Source organism: Crocodylus porosus, unplaced genomic scaffold (assembly GCF_001723895.1).
Source record: "Crocodylus porosus isolate Cpor-Errol unplaced genomic scaffold, CroPor_comp1, whole genome shotgun sequence".
Lineage (NCBI taxonomy): Eukaryota > Metazoa > Chordata > Crocodylia > Crocodylidae > Crocodylus > Crocodylus porosus.
The window spans coordinates 105,288,158-105,308,570 of NW_017728918.1; the positions used below are offsets into that span (position 1 = coordinate 105,288,158).

Genomic DNA, 20,413 nt, shown 5'->3' on the forward strand with positions numbered 1-20,413 from the left:
GCCCCGGGAGGCGGCTGCTGCCCGCCCGCCGCCTGAGCCGCGCCCTGCCGAGCCCGCGCCCGCTCAGCGCAGGTAAGGACAAAGCGGGGCGGGACCCGGGGCGGGCGGCGGGACCGCGGAGCTCGTCGCCCGGCTCCGCCGAGCTTTGTCTCGTCTCGCCTGAGCTGGGGGGTGGGGGCGTTGTCAGCGTGGTCCGAGGGGAAACTCCCACTCCTGGTCCTGGAGAATAAGGGGGCAGGTGGAGATGCACCGCGCTAGACTAAGGGAATGAAAGAGAGAGCGAGCAAGCTTTCCTGAGTGAGTGCACTCATCGAATGGTGACCCCTACATCTATATCTCTGTCTGCATCTATATCTCTGTCTTTATCTAATCTACATCCATTTATAGCTATATCTTAATCTACATCTGCATCAGTGTCTTTCTTGGCATTTACCTCTATGTGTATATACCTACATCAACATCGATATCCATACCTACGGCTACATTGACCTCTACGTCTACATTAGTATCTTCAGCTATATCTTCACCTACATCTGTGTTTCATCACATCTGTTTCTTCATCTATATCTGCATCTATAGCTTCACCCACTTCTCTGTTTTCATCTATAGCTTCACCCACATCTGTATCATTATCTTCACCTACACCTGTATCTTCACCTACACCTGTATCTTCACCTATATCTACATCCATTTATATCTGTATCTTCATCTACATCCACATCTGTATCTATATCCATGTCTTCATCTACATCTACCTCCACATCTATACCTACATCTATAGCCATACCTATGTCTACAGCTGCCTCTGCACCTACATCTGTATCTTCATCTAGATCTATATCTTCATCAACATCTACATCCATTTATATCTACAACTGTGTCTATATCTTCCTCTCTGTCTGGGGTTCCCAAGCTGTGGTATGCATACCTCTGGGGTACGGAAGACATCTCTGGGGTGGTACACAGGAGAAGTTATATAAGGGCAGATTTAATTTTTGTTATAATAATTGGCATTTAAGGGGTTAAAATACAAAATGTATGCTGGTAGAGGTACAAGAGCAACTGGTAAATCTGGAAGGGGGTATACAACAAGAAAAAGTTTTGGAACCTCTGCTCTCTATCTCCATCTATATCTCCATCTCCATCTAAGTCTCTAAGTCTACATCTATATTTACATCTGCCTCTAAATCTATGTCTGCATCTGTCTTACTTAGTTAGCCTATAAACACACGGTTCTACCCTGCCGCCTGCCTGACTTCAGACTCACACAGCGAACCACCTCTCTCCTAAAAGAGCAAATCCATTCATCAAGAGGACATGAGCCTGCTAGTGAGGTCTGCTCAGAACCAAAACGGCAGCGAGCAGTTTAGCTGGTTCGTAGTGTTTCCGATTTCTTGAATGGTAACCTTAGAGTGCAGCCGGTGTGTCACTCCAGCCAGACTTCAAGGAATGCTAATTGTAATTCCATTTGCCAAATATCATTCACTGTGCTGAATGTCAAAGGACACTTGGTTTGTATTCATCTGCTAGAAGATAGATTACTGTGCAGAAGTTGTCCTTACAAAATAAAGAAAAAATGGCTTTTTGTGCTGTAAGGAAAGGTTTGAACATCAGTATGAAAAAACAAAACAGTGGCAACATGAGGTTGACCTGCATTTCGATGATACTTTTAAACTCTGAGGATTATATTGTTCAACAAAATTCAATTGCAAACAGCTCGCATATTTTGTGACTTAGCTGCTTTGGTAAGATTGATACAGCAACAACTGTTGTCTTATTTTCCTGTAAGTAAGATACTCCGATATCCAGTAACTGGAATTGTGTAAGTATCCGGATAATAGATATAAATGTCAAAATTCCCTTTAAATTGTTTCTGAATTATTCTATGGAGAAATGTAGAAACTTCTTTAAAGCAGCAAATTATGTTTTAGTGATGTGTAATTGAAAAATGTGTTACTCTCTTTTGAGTCTGGAACATTTTAATGTACTTATGTTGCTGGTAGATTTACTTTTACCAGAATACTTGTTACAGAACAGTTATAAGGCAATTTGAGTAATATGGGAGTGGGTAAAAATTACTTTTTGTGCTTAGGATAAAAAAACTACACATGTGGAAAGAGATAAGACTTAGACAGTAATAAAATCATATGTAATCTGTATTGTGTTGGCTACAAACGTATTTTACTTGTTCATTGCTCTTTTGGATTCGGAGTGATCTGAGTGAAAGTTGGAAAGGAGATAGATACTAGTATGCAGAATCTGAAAGATTATTTAATTTCTTTGCCCTGAAATGTGTCATAAATGTTCTTGTCCATAATGATTTAGTCAGAATCAAAAGGTTCTTCCGTTTCTTCTAAAAACCGTTCAAAGCAAATTACAAAACTTGAGCACTAAGGGTTCAGCACTTCAAGGCGTTGAACACTCCAGCCTTCCGCCAGCAAAACCCTTAAGCATGTACTGACCTTTAAGCAGATAAGTAGTCCCAGCTTCAATCCCTGCTGATGATCTCTGTTGAGGTTTATTGCATGTGATAATAGTCCCATTGACTTCAATGAAACTATTTGCTTGCTTAAGTGCATTGCTGGAAAATGGCCAGAGTACACAGCCCCTTGCAGGATCGAGCCATCTTGTTTTTCTCTTTCCTTCGACCTACATGGAAATATAACAGTAAAATACCTGTTGCATATCACATAAACAAAGACGTACTGGTTAAATGTTCTTAATTCAATCATATCAACAGTTAACCTAGGACGTACAATGAGACAACTTGTACAGAATAACAAAAGGAGACAGCTGCTACCTGTAGCTTATTCATGTGAAACCAATATCTGAGGATATTACTCAGGCAAGATTCACACTGAAGTTGCCAAATCCAGATGAAAGTGTGGTATAGAAAAATGGAGCCTTAAAAGTTACTGTCGTGAAGAACAAAGCTATTGCATGTTCCCTTTATTTCTCATATAGGAGTCGAAAGGAGTTTTTCCTGAGTTATGACTGGGTGATTTGGCTGAACTGAGTACATGATGTAATTATTAATAGTGACATTTCACTGTAGTTCGGTGCCACTCTATTTTGTAAGCAGTGCTGTTATTTTATTTAGGAGGGTCTTGATTCTATCTCAGAAGGATGTACTGTCATGGATTGGAATGCAGTGGTAACAAGATCAGACCCTAAGTTTTGGATCATTCCGGTGTCTCATTCAGATTTATGGTTGCTTTACAAAACAAAAAAACAAGAACGCACATCCAAGTGAAACAGAAAAATACATAAAAAGTAATTGCGTAACCAGTGTTTACCGATTTTAATGATGTAATTATTTATTATTAGAACTGTACACAAAAGTCCTAAAAAAGGACTGGGACACAACTACCAAATAAGCCCCTGACCTTTCAGTCAGATTTATGTGGGCAGATTTGAGCGTCACGAGGATCAGGATCTAGGAAGAATACTATTTGCTTCCTGTTTTAAGTAAATGGATATTCTCATGATTTCAAAAGAATAGCTAGAAATTCAGAATTGTTGCCATTCTGTTATCCTATTGTTCAGATACCTCACTCCATGAACTGGATGACTGACTCTAAATGACTCAAAGTCAACCAAAAATGTCAAAATCAAAAATGAACATATTTCTAAAAGAATAGCATGTATTTGAAAAGAAACAAATAAAAAAACCCTTGTGTTAAACTGGTACCTGATTGGCTTAGAAAACATCTTGTGAAATAGCCAATCAGAAACATAGGTACTCTCTGTGGATTTCTTTGTTAATGATTTGTCAGTGTGCTTCCTATCTTGCTGTAAAAAAAGAAAAAAATGAGAGAATTTCTCTTGTTCTCTGTGAGTATTTGGGATGCTTGGGAAGGAGGTGCAGAATGGGTGGGAAGGTGAATTATATCCCCTACCCGGGGTCTGCTTGGGAGGTGACTGCACAGACTTTCAGCGCTGCTTAAGTCTGTCCTACCACTTGTGCTGGTGGCTTGGAGCTCCAATACTTGACTGACATGAAGTTTATGAGTCACAGAGGGCTTTATGCTAGTCTTCCACAACAAGAGTGGAATTTACTCTACTGAAACAGCAAGAAAACTGTCATTCTATTGCACAAATATCCATTTTCGTACATGACGAGCTTCGGTACCTCAGTGTACATGCAGAGCTTCTATTCTTATCCACAGATCGTCTGAAGAGCCACCCATGTGAACCTGATGACCAAATCTGGCTGAAGACACGTGATGTATATTACTTAGAGAAGGCACGGACAAATAAACACATACCAGGTGCAGCTACACGAGATGTTTATACTGTGGAGTTGACTAATTAGCTGCACAGTAAATGCCTTAGCATCTACACATGCGCCCCTATTAGGCTGGAATATACTAATTTACTCCGCAGCAGGATAGTACTTGTAAATACTATCTTGTTAATACAAATAATTTACTATTTTGTAAATACATATAAATACAAGTATTTTCCTGTTTTGGAGTAAAAAAACTACACAGTGCATGTGTAGATGGTGGTTGGTTGGCTGGAGCATGTGGGTGCTTCAGTGCAGGGGCTGCCTGCCAACTAACCCTACACTGAAGTTCCTTCAAGCCACAGCCAGCCCCTCTGCAGCACATTGAGCTGTGGGGAGTAGCCTTGGGCTGGCAGACTGACCCCTGATGCCTGAACAAATTGCAGAGCTTATTGCTGTGGAGTTAATTGCTCCCAGCCACACATTCAAACAGTGCACTAGGGAGCAATAATAAGCAACAACAATTAACAACAACCTCCACAATTTATTGGGGCGGCATAATTGAACATGTAGATGTGCCACCCTGGTGTCATTTAAATTGGTTTTGTATTCTGGTATAAATTACACTAGGATCAGGAAGGGACAGATGTGCCACTATCCCTGGGTGGCTGCTTACAGTGGACCACTACTATTCCCTTTAACAAACAGCTTTAATAAACAGCTACAAAGGGATGTCTGTATAAAGAGAAAGCTAGGTGTAGTAGTCTGAAATTAGACAGAAGGCAGGGAAGGAAGGCATCTTAAAATAGATTAATGACTTAGCCTCTCCTTTCCTCCTGCTTTCTAAGATCAAAGGAGAAAAACAAAAGAGCTAGCACACTGAGGGGCATAGGGGTTATAAGAACTAGTTGAACTAATGAAATAAAAAACTGGAGTCTCTGATAAGATCATGCTTAACACAATCCTGTTTATGAATGAATTCTTGTTCCACAATTTCTCATTCACTGGTTTTGAAAGAAATGGTGTTTTACTCATATTTTTCAAGGATAATTCTCCATAGCTTTAGGCAAAGTTTCTTCAGGTTAAGGGTTTATATCATCTGTCTGCTACTTTATCACACCAGCGTATGGCTAAATGCACTGGTGTAAACATAGGATCTATCCCTGTTTTTGGCATGAGTGAAATTAAGTTGTTGTAATAGAATATTGTCACAAAACCAGTACTTTTTTGCCTTGAATTTAAACTTTTTGCTTTTGCCTAGATGCTTGTTTTATAAAAGCTTTGGTTTGCCTCTGCCCAACTTAACTCCAGGAGATGAATTACTTGCCAGTTAGAACTTGCTCTGAGCAGTCGCTCGCTCCATAATGATTACTATGATCTGGACAGGGCTGGAGCTGGCTGTGTAGTTCACAAACAGCTATTTCAGATCTAGCTCTCCCTGATGCCTGGAACCAACTCCAGTGCAGTGCCTGAGCAGTGACTGACAAACAACTGCTTATGGGGCTGGGTTCAAGGCTCCTGTGAGTCCTGCAGCTTGGACTGACAAACAGCTATTTGTCGGTTCTAGCCCCTGCACTGCACTGGAGCCTTGAACTAGCTCCCCAGAGTCCCTTCACCATATTGGAGCTGGTAAGGACCGCTCCTATTATCTCTGGAGCAGTCCTGCGATAGCTGAACAAATGTTACTTAATACCATCTGGAGATACTCCTCCTGAGAAAAGTACTAACTGTGCTATGATATGATAGCATTTAGCACGTGCTTTACTGCTTGAACATGCAGTTGCTAGTGTTTTAAGTGCAGTCACATCTTAAGTGTAGCATGTGACAAGGTTTGTAGTTATTGTTTGACAGTAATACATGGTCTGAAAAGAGGATGACTTTAAGTTCTTATGCTTCTTCCTACTCTGCTTTGGGAAGGGAGATTTAGTATGTTCCTCTGCCATAGGAATGGGAAACAGAGACAGGGAGTTTCTGTAGCAGAGGAAAATGACACCTAGCTCGAGGTGAAATTTCAGGGAAAGGGAACAGTGGCAACAGAAGAATAGGGTTATAGAAAGTAAGGCAACAAGGTACCGTTTTGAGGAATACCTTTAAAATGCTCATGAGGCTTTTCATACTTTTTTTAGTCTTCGCTGTATATTTCCATGCATATTCCTTTACATGTTCAAACTTTTAGTCCCATGGGCCAGATGAGTTGCATAGAGCTGGTCTGTGGGCCAGATGGGATGCTGCACATGAGGACTGCATGTAAGTCTGGGCCCCACGTGGCCTTAGCTGGCTTCTATACACTGGGATATCGTCTTGGTACCAGGTTCAGGTCCTGTGCACTGGGATGAGACCCTGGGGCCACAGACTACTCCTGTGTGCCAAGATTGGGTGTCACAAGCCAAGATTGGTTCTGGAGTCCTACACTGCCCCCGGCTGGCTTCTTGCACTGGGATTGAGCCCTATGGCCCTGCATTGCACTTGTGCACTGAGATAAGGGTCTGTGGCCCTGTGCCACCCCCACCTTGCCCTGCACACCAGGATTGGGCCCCACACCACTCTGTGTGCTCAATACAGCTTTCAGGGCCATGCTGTTCAGTACGTTTGTGTGAAATGGCACTGTTCTGTTTTGACTTCAGTTTTGAGGTTTGGATGGAACAGTGTTTTGTTTCAAATTTCATTTAGAGTCCAAAAAGCCTCACTGTTTCGCTTCGTCAAAACAGTGCGGCTGTTTCAACGCTGTTTTGATGCTTTACCCGACCATTGCGCTGGGGAAAGGAACTCAGCCCAGCTGAGCTGACTTCCCATCCCCAGCCTGATCATAGGGCTGGGGAGAGGCACTGAGCCATCAGGCTCAGTTCCTTTTGCCAGCTCAATCGCAGCGCTTGGGAAGGGAACTGAGCCTGGGCTGTGATCGGCTTCCTGCAGCCCAGCAGTGGGAGACGGGGAGAGCCAGGGCTGCGCTCCCGGCTGCTGTTGGGAACGCAGCCCTGGTTCTTCCCTGTCTCCCACCACCTCACTTCTGGCTGCTTCAAAACTCAAAATGTTTTGAAACTTTCAAAATGTCTCAACTAGCTTTGTTTTGTTTCAAGGCTGTTTCAAAGTCCTTTGTTTCAATTCAATGTCGCTGTTTCGAGCTTGAAATGAGTTGAAACAGTATGGAATTGAAACAGCCAATGAAATTTTGCACAGCCCTACTGTTCAGCCCCATGCAGCTCCCCACAGATCCAGAAATTTGGCAGCAGGACAGCAGAGCCACTGTTCCCTCACCACCAAATGTTTGGACCTGTGGGGAGCCCTGTTAGGACCAGGTTAATTATGCTGGGGCCAGAACTGGCCCACAGGCTGGGGGTTGAGCACCCGTTCTATTAGTATTATATGCCTTATTCAAACTTCAGAGAGTCATTTTTTGCTGAAAATATCACCATTTTCCCCACCATTAAAAGTTAAAGCAAGTGAAACCAAGTGAAAATATTTTTCTAATTTGTTTGAGAATGGTTGGAATCTAGTTTGGAATCCTGGCCTGAAATCAATGACAAAACTACCAGAGATGACAAAGGGCAAAGTTTTAGGTAGTTATAATAACCAGTAAGAATATAAAAAATAAAGCACTCCATCTATTTACAAAAGTTAAGAGCTTCTTGTTCAATTTGTTCAATAACAAAAGATTGGTAAAGTAAAACTAAGTTGTTTACAAGTTTCTCTTGTTCATTCCAAGCTGCAGCTTTACAAGTTTACAAGGGAATGTGGAGGAGCTAAGTATCTCAAAGTTTATCATTCTGGATTTTCTCCATAGAAAATAGAGGTTTCTGTAGAAAGACAGAATATAAGTGTGAGGCTTTACAGATGTTATGAATTTACGTATTTGTATCATGCATGTAAACTCTGTTGACTCCTGATGCACCCTTGTGCTTGGAGAATAACAGCTTGTATTATGGTATTGAACTGACTTCTTTAGTGCAAGTTACGGAAATTTGTGTTTGGTGCTGAATGTCCCATGTTAAAACACTGCTAAGAATCCCTTGTGGAGTCTTTTGCATATGCCTATAATCATGATAGAAATGGAAAGAACTTTTAAAGCTTCTACAGTGACAGCTGGATGGATTCCTTCCAGAGGAGGAAGGAATCAAGGAACCATTTATCTTTTTAATGAAGATTTTTATTGGTTTAAATCACGACAAAAGCAGATTAATTAGAAAGCACTTTAAAAAAATCATTTATTCTATTATATTTGGTGTGACAGTGATAACATTAATGGAATGTGACTATTTGCTCTATTATGGTTCTAAATGCATCTGAATGTCTCTAAATGTCTCTTCTTATCTATCAGCCATAGACTGTGAAGAACAAGTTTGTATCCAATTAATTTTATCATTTAAATTTTACTAAGTTTGAAACTAAAATGTATAGCTATGTACTTGTTCATTTTTCCAATAGCATGTGTAAAATTATTTCGTAAAACTTCAGAACTTTACCTCTCCTAATCTGTCCATCTCAGCACATCCAAAGGCAGCGCATTATAAAACATTCAAGCAATATGACTAAAGTTAATATACTGTCAAGAGTGAGACAAATTTCCAATGCCTCTAACTTATTTGTTCCTGTATTTAAAATCCACCTTGTGTTGTTAGGGTTCTGTGCCTACAAAACTCTAGGAGAGATCAGTGACTTTCAAAGGAGGGTTATCAAAACAAGTGACTGAGTTCCCATGTGCTGGGGACAATCTGTACCCGTACATAGACAACTGCATCCACATAGACAGCTGACATAATACATAATTAACAATGTATATGCTTTTAGAGTAATAATACTTTCTACCTTGATAAGTTCTGCATGTTTCTGTGGGCATAGCAAATCCAGGTGTGATATGGAAGTGGCGTACAAATCCTCTCCAGGAGAACATGGATTGAAGGGATAATGTAATCGGAGGCCAGAGGAAATAGTCAGTGGGCAGAATGAGAGAGCAGTCTCAAGGGAGCCCTCATCTGTTCATCCCCACCTCCTTTCCTCCCAGCCTTTCTCTACCTTTCCTGCATTTTGTCCTACTTTTCTTTCTTGTGAGCAAGACTACAGTGCCCCTGTGGGATTTCAATTCCTTTTTCCCAAGCAGTTCTATTCTAGCCGAGCACTAGCAGAAAGGAGCATTGAGAGTGGATGAGAAATACATTTCTTCACCTGTTAATGATAGCAATACTGTTGGAAGGGAAGAGTCACTGCAGGGGCATGCTTGTTTTTCAGTTCCAGCACTCTGGATTAATGCTTGAGTGAGAATTTCAGTAGGATCTGGAACAAGTACACAGAAAACCTAAAATCAAACCCCAGGCAGTTATTCACATCACTATTGTCTAGACTTAAAGAAGAGGTAAAATAAAGATTTCAGATGCTCATCCAGATACTGTCCAGGTCTTCTCATGGAGGAAGAGAAGGGCATAATATAGGGCAGTGTAATATACAAAGCATCTTCCTCCAGGTAAGCCAATGGGGCTAGGGAGGCAGGGGAGTACAGGTGGCGCAGTGGCACATGCCCTCTCAGACTTCTGTGCCCACAGCAGGGCATGTGGCCTGTTGACCTATCTGGAACAGTTCCAGGCAGGAGCTGCCTCCATGGTCCAGTGGGTGGGACCTGGCAGGGTGGGAGTGCATGCCACACTATGCCATGGTGCCATGGCCAGCAAGGTGAGGCACCCCCTGCCCATCCAGCAGCAGTATGCCTCTGCACCTCAACTTGGCCATGGAGGTGCAGTGCTTCCTCTCACGCTGGGTCCTGCTTGCTGGACCACAAAGGCAGCTCCTACCTGGAGCTGTCCAGCCAGGCTGCAGCACCACACCCTATGCCTCATCATGGATGCAGAAATCGGGGCGGGGGGGGCATGTTCCCCCCCACATATTGCCTGTGCCCCCTGCTGACCCCAAGTCACCCGTGCCAGCCCCACACACCTTACGCATTTCTTGTGCCCACACCCCGTATCCCCACCGACCTACCTTGTTCCCCACACACCCAGATCCTTCCTCATACACTGGAGGGCAGGGAGTGGGGGACAGCAGGTCAGGAGTGAGGGGCCCTAGCATGACTTTGGGTTGGGGTGATGGGCACTGGGAGGGCCGGGGGACTGTGGATCAGGGATGAGGGGGACTAGCAGGGCCAGGAGCCTACAGGTTGGGAGTGAGGGGTACTGGCAGGGCCAGGGGACTGTGGTTTTGGGGTGAGGGGCAATAGCAAGGGCAAGGGTAGAGGCAGAGCACCATCATAAGAGGGCCACTCAGCACCAGAAAACAACAAAAGGAACCGTTACAGTTGGACTCACATCCTGGTGAGTGAAGGGGAGCTCTGATTTTCCATAATAAGAAAACCAAAATTAAATGCCAAAATATATAGGTATTTAGAATGTATTTTATTATAATGATTGAGGCACTGGTAGGCTTCCAAGTTGCTTTACAGTTGTCAGTATATCAATAAAACATTGTGTCCAACTGATACCTATATAAATATAGTGACATTTTAATTGTGGAAAAACATGGATTTGGGGGGTTTTAATCAGAGAATTTGGGATTTTTAATCAGAATACCAGGATCTCTGCATATCTCAAAGGTGTTACTTAAAAGTCTTGCTGACTTCAAATAATAAGGGCTAGAACTCCTCTGTTGTGGCTTGATCTTATAGCATACATATCTGCTTTTCTTTGAATATGGACTTCATCACTTTTTGATATAAATTATAGTGTAGGGTTGCTATGTGCAAATAAATAGTTGCCATGTTTTATCACAAAGATTGTATTTCAGTGATGAATGGTGGATGAAGCATTATCCTTGTATAGTGTGTATGTTAGTTTGAAGCCTTTGTTCTGGCAATAATTGAGTACATGTTCAACATTAACAGTGTGAGGAGTACATAGACTTCACAATGACTGAGGCATTCTCTGCAGAAAATCTGTTCAGGTTTAATCTTATGACCATAGTGCATGAGGTGCTCTTCAGCTGAAGTGCTTAGCACTTTCAGAGGAAGGTATTATATTTGGTGTATTGTTTCCTGTCATCCCAGCTGCCCATCATATGGCACTGGGGTCACTTCATTCCTGTTGCCTTGCAGACCCCACCTTGATCTGTGTTCAGAAAGTAGCTATAGTTTTAGGTAGTAATATTTGCCTTGTGCTTTTCAAAAGCAGCAGTATGAAGGCTGCTTGGAGCTGCTGACCTGACTCCATGCAAGAACTCCAATAAAGAGCTCTTTTTCAGAAGTTATGTGCATGAGCTGCTGCTGGGTCATCTCAGTGCCTTATCCTTTCCAGGGGCCTCCAGGGACAGGAGGGAGGAAGATGAACACTACTTTTCATGTCTATAGTTGGAGCTTAATTGGACAGTGAATGCTTAGGAGGTGTATGGTGAAGTGGTTGTAACTATTAAGTGGAGAAGGAAATAGCAGGACAAGGCAAATGCCCTAGGGTGAATGCATTTGAAAGTGACTAGGTAATGGCAGTGAGGGCCAACTTTTTAGCAGGTGCACTACAAATTAGCCCTGCAACCTCCCCATGTGCCCGTTGTGTACCCTTGCATTGCCTGACTTGCTGCTCTCCTTTCTGCTCCCTGCTCTCTACCCTGGGCTTTTTGGATAATCTGCTGCTCTGCTTTCTCTTCTTGCTCTATCTGCTGCTATGCTGCCTTGTCTCTCCCTGAACTGCTGTGTGCTGTGCACAGCCTACTCATGCCACTTGTGTAACGTGTACTGCAGGTTGAATACCCTGGGCTAAGAGGATGCATTTACTGTGAGGTTAGGTGAGTAAATCGGAAGTATGTTGGAGGTTGCTATTAAGGGATGGAGAAGTAAAATTGGATGAATATATTTGAGGATGAATTGAGGAGAGAACAACTGTAATTGGAGGGAAGAGGAAGGTCTGTGAAAGTATACTGGAAGTGTAGGAGGACTAACTTAGATTGGGATAAGAAGTGGAAAGAAAAATCAGGACAGACACTGAAGATGATGAAAAAAGAAATGGCTGACAGGCAGGGAAGAACAAAAGAGAAAAACTAAATTAGGCAGGTAAGAATGGGAAGGAGAGGAAGAAAAAGGTGACACAGAGAAAGGAAGAGAAAAATATATTTAACAGATGGAAAATAATTGAAGTGGTGAAAGAGGAAAGAAAGAAAAGGAATGGACATATTGTAAGTAACATTTAAAAAAATGGAAAGACTAACCTAATATTAAACAGGCTAATATTTGATGAGTTAAATTAAAGGCCAAATAGCAATTTTCAAACTGAAGGGCGGGGGGACAATTTCCATTCTCGTATTCATTCACATCCCTGGCTCTATTAAATTCCACAATTGGTTTAACCCTTCACTCCCCAAAGTATTTTTGAAAAGGCATTTGTGTAGGGTTTGGAACATGTCAATACACCAATTAAAATACATGTTTTTAAAAAACACCTTGGAAAAGGCACAAATCATACAGTTTGAATACATGTGTAAGTGTTGGAGGGGTGGGAATTGGAGTGGTGGGGAAAAGCACATTTTTAGCAAGATGTAAACAATAGGGAGACATAAGAATGATATCTCACTTCTGAGGAAGATGCGTACTGTTGCTTTCTGCAAAAGGCTTTGCTCCAAAAATACCATGTGAAATATTGTTTCTTTTCACAGCTAGAATAATAATTAACATACAAAGGTTATCATTACAAAGACGTGTCATCTGTCACTATCTGTACACATGCTCTAAAAGCTTAATTGGAATGGAATTTCTTCTTTTCTTTTCAAAATGATGAGTGACTGTAAAGTTTATAAATTAATCTATCAAAGTAGCTGCTTTTATCTACAATACTTTCTATATATGTTTCATGTGTCATAAAATTTGTGGGTTCTTAGAACCATTGAACTAAGTGCTATTCCAATACATTGTTTGGTCTTCAGTTAAAGTGGAACAACCAGTTTTTTTTTGGAAAAAAAAAGTTGTGTGGTATATTGCACCCCATTTAGCAGTTAATTTCCATTCTGAATGAATAGATTAATGTTTGGTTTTGTGGTCTAAATCCCTAATTCAGTCAAATGATTTTGTTATAGTATCCAGAATTACATTAATAAAAAAAAAATAGATTAATTGAAGATCCCCAAAAGCCAGTTGTCTGGCCAAATACTGTTATCAGTTGTCCAGCATAAATCTATAGCATTTATCAATTGACTTCATTGGAAGTGAGCATGTTACTACTCAGCATGGATTATAAAAATTTGAGAGAGAAAAAACAAGCCCAAACCTGAAAAAAAATGTGCATAAAACACAGTATCTCTCTTGCCCAACTTATCCCTGTTGTTGGATTTACTTATGTGAATAACAGCATGGTACAGAAATAAATGGTTTATTTGTCACAATACAAATCCACAGGTTTACCCTCCACATATGTGAAGGAGAGCAGAAGAGGTGGAGACTACTATTACAAATCATGCTCTTCAGTAACTACATTATAGTGACTGTGGTATCACCAGGGATCTGGGTTTTTGTTTAGTGTGGAAAAACACGAATTTTACCTTTAAAGGAGAAAATAATGGATTCTCCCCTTTGAATTCCAGTCTTCAAGAAGCTGCTTCTGGGTGAGGGAAAGGGTTATAGGGCAGAGCCAGGCTCTCTTCCTCCTCTGGCCTGGGGCTGAGACTTGGGCAGCACCTTCTGAGTTCCTTTCAGTTTCAGGCATGGGACTCAAAGCTTGGGGTGGCAGCAGCATGGGGGCATTCTGGGGCCTGAAGTGTAGCGGGAGGGAGCAGCCAGGCAGGGGGGTGGGTTAAAACCTGTTGCAAGTGCGTGGGGAGGGACGTTCAAGTGCTGGGACTTGCTATTCCACAGCCCCCACCAGCCCAGCCAGGCCCAGCCCAGCTTGCAGCAGCACTGACCTGTCCCCCATGTGTGGTGCCTGGCTCCGGTGGGCTCTGATCTCTGGAGACAAGTGAGGCTTTGCTGGGGATGGGGACAGTACCTCTGTGCCAGGACCTGCCTCTCCTGCCTCCTCCACTGTGGGCAGAGTGCGGGGCCGTCCATGGTGCTCCACTGCCATTTACTGCCTTGACTTGACTTGTCCAATGGACTGCGAGGGCTGGGGCTGGGGTGGCACTGACTGGCTGTAGGAGGAGGCTGGCATCTGCCTGACTGGTGCAACAGGTTTGGGGCACAGTGGTGGATGATAGTGCTGGGTGTGAGAGCTGTTCAGGACTTCCTAATGTTTTTCACACAGCTTCCCCCGCCCCCGGGCTCCCAGCAGAGGTGGTGGTGAGAACTGCCGGCAGACCCAACATAAGACTGCTTCTGAGCACAGGGGAGGAGTGGGGTGGGGTGGGGTGGGGGGCAAGGCATGAGGTGGGAACTGGGGGGGCACTGGCAACCCTCTGTGCATCTCCACAGGTGGCCTTGGCCCTGGGGAAGGTCATTCAGCTGTGCACATCCATGTGGCACTCATCCTCCAGTGGAAGGGCCTCTAGGGCTGTGTGCTGGGAGACCACTCTCTCCCAGACCTAGGAGCAGGAACTATGCCCGTGATTCTCAGCAGGGCACCCCTGCACCTGAAGATGCCTGAAAGTCCTTTCATGGGTACCATGGGGTGCATGGGGAGGTTTACAAACAGGAGTCACAGGATACACCCAGAGATTTTAAATAGACATCTGTAGTATGGTCTTTTGGTGGTCTCTGAACAGAGAAACTGCTCCATCACTTTTGATTACACAGCAGAGGTATTCAGAGTAGAAGAGACTAGCTCAGTAATGATCAGTCAGGGTGCTGTGGCACCCTGGGGTGACTTGAAATCCTTTCAAGGGTGCCCTGGGGTGTTGTGGGTCAGGAGGGAGGGGAACTAGCAGGGCTGTGGGGGCTGTGGCTTGGGAGTGAGGGGCAACAGCATGTCAGGGCTGCTCAGTGCCACAAAGCAGCAGGGGTGACCTGCGACCTGGTGAGCAAAGCGGGCAGAGGGAGCTCTGATTTTCCATGATAAAAAAACAAGTGTCAAAATATATAGGTATTTAGAATTTATTTTATTATAATGACTGAGGCACTGGTAGGCTTCCAAATTTCTTTAAAATTGCAAATTATCAATACAACATCGTATTCAATTGATACCTATATATATAGTGGTATTTCATTTTCATCACGGAAAAATGCAAATTTGGGGGCTTTTAATTAGAGAATTTTGGATTTTTTTAAACAGAGAAAACCAGGATCCCTCTCTAGTACTCTCAACCAGGCTTCTGCACTGGATCGAAGGATACAGAGCTCCTTGACACAAGCCTTGCTTGAGCATAAGTTTCATTTGCTTAAGCTTTGTATAGTGAAGAAGACAGAATTTAGCTGGAGATTCCTATTCAGTTTACATATCATCTTATTACAAGTTTATTTCCATCCTTATTGCCTGTATTTAATTCTCTCAGGAAATGGCCCATAGACCTGTATGTGTTCACTGTGAAATACCCCTGAGATCCTGAGTGCTGTACCGGAGACAGTTCAGTAGATGAAGATGGTCTTACATGACAGAGACAACTTCTCTTAGAACCTACATCAGTCATTTGCATATACATTTGCATGGCAGGCCCAGCTATGTTATATTTTATAGAACATACTTTTCAGACCATTTCCAGTTTGTAATTTTTTGGCACATCATTGACTTTATTGCTGACAAGACAGAGTAACAATAAATTATTGTTATAATTGTGGTTCTTTTTTACTTAAGCCCTTTACGCTGTGGATTTTTTTCCTATGACACTTGTAGACTGTAAATGAATAATATTAACATTCAAAATGCCATTTCTCCAAAAGAGGCACTGATATTAAGAGTTCATTGTTGGATATTGGGGGAAGAGAGGGAGCGGGGAGTGGGGTTCAGCAGGAGCGAATGTAGCTCTTTCCTGTTCAATATTTTCTTATGCTGCCAGCAGCATTAGAGTATCCAAATTGCATTTTGGAAGTAGATGTCAGTTGTTTCATCTAATGTATTGTCATTTATTGCTTTTTTCCCCATCTTCTCTAGAGGACAGGAGGAAATTGTTGCAGGGGTGGGTTATGGTAACGTTAAAAAAAGTTTGTATACTGCTGTGTGGCAGGATCTAAGGGTGCACTTGAAGCAGAAGTTGGGTCAGGTTTGTGAGCTCGTGGAATTAATTTCCAGTCTCAGACCCTATTTTCTGCATAGATCTACTTTATTATTATGTCAGCAGGAACACACTTATTGAAGAAATGAAGACAGAGAATGAAGACAGACGAGCACTTGAACTTGATTTAATAGTCCAGCAGAAGCCAGGCTTACAAAGGGCATTTTACATGTGTTTTGAGATTGTGGTGCCGGGCACTTTAATTAGCAAGCTGTACTAATTAAAAGTGCCTGCATGTTATGTCTAGAAGCATCCCTTCATGTCCCGGGGCTGAAAAAAGAGGTGGAGTGCTTTCAAATAAAGGTAATCAAAAGTGTTTTATTTTAAAGTGCCTGGCCATCATGTTTTTAGCATGGAGACACACAGGGACACTGATTCCCCTGATGCAGAACACTGCCGAAGCGTGTCAATTTCCGTGTTCCCTGAACATGAGTAGCAGCCTGTAGTTCAGGCCCTAGCTTTTCCTTTTAAAGTCATACACACACGTGCATGTGTGCACACGCTCCCTGCAGCTGGGCCAGGCCTTGAGTTAGAGCAGCAGCAGCAGCAGAAGTGTAAGCCCTTGCACTGCTGTAGCACACCCTGGCCTACCCCCCATCCTCTCCACCCTACGCTTCCCTGTCTGGAGCACGGAGCCAGCACCTACTGCTGGCCACATCCACAGCTGCAGGGGTGGGGGATGGAGCCTGGCCCACCCTGTCATCAGGGTTCCTGGTGCACACCCCCTCCTCCCCAACCCTGTGGCTCCCAGGAGCTCTGATGACAAGATGGGATAGGACAGCATGAAGGTCTGCAGCCAGGCTCCATCCCTGATGGGCAGAGGCTCCATCCCCCATGGGCAAAATACAGCTCTTGGGCTGGATCTGGCCCGCCAATTGATTTTTATTTGGCCTGTGGGTGGGCAATGTGGACAGGGACACTGTGTGGCAGGCCTTGGGCGAGCTGTGCTCAGACCCTGGTCTCTGCTGGCAAGTGGTACCCAGGGCCTGTGGGGCCAGACTGTCTCCCCCAGATGCCACAGAGGATGCTGGGAAGAAGCAGTTCTGCCCACCTGCCCAGCACCATGCGGTGGCCAGGGCCACACCTACTGGGGCCCAAATGTAGCTTGCCCAGGGCCTGCTGTGTGGGTGGGCAACTGGGCAAGACTGCTCCCACTCAGCATCCCCCACAGTACCTGGGAGACACAGTCCAGCCCCATATGCCCTGGATACTGCTTACCAGCAGAGACCAGGGCTCAAGTGCAGCTTGCCCAATGCCTGCTGCACAGTGTCACCACCTACACTGCCCATCTGCAGGACAAATAACATCAATTGGCAGGCCAGAGCCATATTTTGACCACCTCGATCTACTCCTTCCCTCCCCATAGTTGTGGCAGGATCTGCGTCCTACCTGTCTCAACCAAACTTTGACACATATCCAGTTGGTTCTTGTGCTAATAAAAATGTTGGCACTAAATTTATTATAACTTTTGTTGGCTGACATGGAAAGTCTTGGATATAAACACAACTTACCTCATGACAGAGGCTGTGCATATGATAATCTGGAAGAGAAAGCTTGGACAGAGTAAAATGGAGGCCAGTACTGTAGCAGCGATAGGTAACATGTTACCCTATGCCTGTACAAAATGCATATGCTTCAGGTAATCCATTGTTCAAGATGAGGGAGATACGTGGGTAACAGTGGCAGATTTAGGCAATTACCATGGCTACAAGCCCAGGAGAGGATAGAGTGGTAGCGATGCGTTAGTGCTCTTACAAAACAGAAGCAGAAAGAATCCCATTAGGGGTCCTGTTTCTAATGCCTATCACTTCTCCCTCTGATGGAGGCTGCCTGCAGACTCCCAACAGCCATTAGAAAATTTGTTACTCCAGATTAGTATTTTCAAATGTCTCTTCCCAGCCCTGAAGGCTATAAACAATAATTTGTTTTTAAGGCTAGGGATAGAAGTTACACATAAACCAGTTTAAGTAATCAGAAACTGGTTTAAACTGGTAACAGAACAGAAATCCAGAGCACATAAATCAGTTTCAAAATGGGTGAAAGTGGTTTAAGATAAACCTGGTTGAATATAGTATCAGACTTAACTGATTTGGGTCAAACTGGTTTATGAAACTTCTGTCCCAGACTCCTTCCTGGTTCAAGTTAAATCGGTCTCCCAGCATCCCAATATGGTTTCCAGCCCTGTGCTGTGCTGTGCTGTGCTGATTGCTCCAGCAGAGAAAGGTAGGGGCGGAGCAGGGGGGAGGAAGGGACTGTCCCTCCAGGTAAATCTTGGCTGGGGCCTGGAACCAGGGAGGAGGGTTAAACTTCCCTTCCTCCAAGTGCAGAGCTGCCCTGCTAAAAACTTACTGCTAGTTTTGACTGTGGATGACAAATTCCAGAGGCATCTGGAAGCAGGAAGAGGAAGTGATGAGCAGCTCGGTAGAGTTGTGTTGCTCTGATTCTGGACTGCAAATCCCAGAGACCTCAGGGGCAGCAGAAAGAGGAAGCAAATACACAGCCTATGCTGGCTACATGCCAGAGGGGACACCCCTCCCCCTGCGCTTTATGTCTGTCCTGTTGTTTCTCAGTTTAATCTCTGCAGTTTAGACTAACCTGCAAAGACTGAACTGATTCAGCCTCAGGCTTTTTTGACTGTCTGTACTTAGCCTTTATGTTATCTTAGGCTCTGATACTATCACATGACTCTGGGAGCCTAATATTTGTAATGCTTCATTATGAATCAACTTAGCTTTCATGGACAAGAGAACCAATTAGGGGTTTGTATTGTCTATTGTTAATGTATTTGAATTTAGCTGGATTTTCTTGCAAGAGTATATTTTAGGAACACAAAATTGCCCAAACTGGAGGGGAAAAAAGAACATTTAAAAACCACTTTCTGAATATTTTCTGTGCAAATTCTTATTTCTATGCAGAAGTGAGAGGATGTCTTCAGGATAAGTAGTAATCATGGAGTTAAAACTGTAAAAACACATCACTTAAGCCAGAGCAGAAATCTAAAAACCAGCCAGAATCCCTTCCTGCTGTTTGTCACCCAAGAAAATGAGTGCTAGAATCAAATTGAAGATGATCTATGGCTTGTGTTTATTGCATTGTATTTTGTTTACTGTTCTGATTTTCAGTGGAATATATTTTATTTGCCAAACATTATTATTGCTTGTCCTCAGGAAATATTTTATCTGATTTTTACTAAAACAGATATCATACATTTATATTCCAACATCTCTCCCCACCCTAAACTTTTTTTCTCTGCTACCCACAACAACTTTCATAAATTGGGATGAAAGAAAGCATGGCAACATTTTTCCTGTTGTATTCAGCAGCGTGTATTTATCTGTCTGTCAAGACTCTTCTTTAAGTCCTGACATCTGATGGCTGATAAAGAACTGCTTCCCATAAACAAGCCCTGGCTCTCCCCTAGATATTACCTTGTAAGAAGTACAGGTGATTTTGAAAACGGTTGTCCATCCTATCACATATATGCTATCAGATAGTGGGTCTGCTCCACTTCTAGGATTTTTGGATTCAGCTCAAGAAACTCAACTCTGTCACCTTTTCAGAGGCTTCTTTTCTTCAGACCTTGCCTGCAAACATTAAAATTTTCTAATTTTTCCTTTTTCTTTCTTGCTCTTCCCATGCCCCCAAAGGTCTTCCTTTTTTCCTTTTTTGAGTGTGTTCCTGCATCAAAATCTATATTCTCTAAAGAGGTGGAAATACTGTTAGTGTCACACAGACTAACCAAGAAATTCTGCTTTAGCCAGGTCACTGGTAAATCCTACCTGCTGAAATGAAGCTCTTCAAGAGAGCTTCCAAAGTTGTTTAATGCCAGTGGGTCAGCAGAGGCATTAGAACCCTGATTCTTGTCTCATTACACTACACTAGTTTTATACAAATGCAGTTGCTTAGTTTTCACTGTAAATCCATTGAAATTAATAGAAAAGCAGGTGCCATGCACTCAGATCTTTCATGGTGTGACCTGCCATGTGTTTATTGATAGAGGTACACCGATATATTGGTCTATATTGTATCAGCACTGATAAAAGGAAAATTGACATTATCGGCAATTGACTTTTTTGGCTGATGTAGCTG

The 20,413-nt window shown here is 43.1% G+C and overlaps 1 protein-coding gene across 3 annotated transcripts in view; it reads left to right on the top strand.

The window, feature by feature from the left end:
• The first annotated feature begins 7 nt into the window (after positions 1 to 7).
• Positions 8 to 20,413, top strand: part of TMEM200A (transmembrane protein 200A) — an 86,424-nt gene continuing 66,018 nt past the window's right edge. Inside the window, exon 1 of one of the 3 annotated variants that reach the window (XM_019538030.1) lies at positions 8 to 72. Coding sequence is in view for 1 of the 3 variants with exons in the window: in XM_019538029.1 (XP_019393574.1) it covers positions 1,318 to 1,373 (56 nt within the window). In the remaining 2 variants the exon portion in view is untranslated. Of the gene's footprint in view, positions 73 to 1,062; positions 1,374 to 1,716; positions 1,823 to 20,413 lie in introns of those variants that run through there. The other 2 variants (XM_019538029.1, XM_019538032.1) reach the window with 2 other exon arrangements.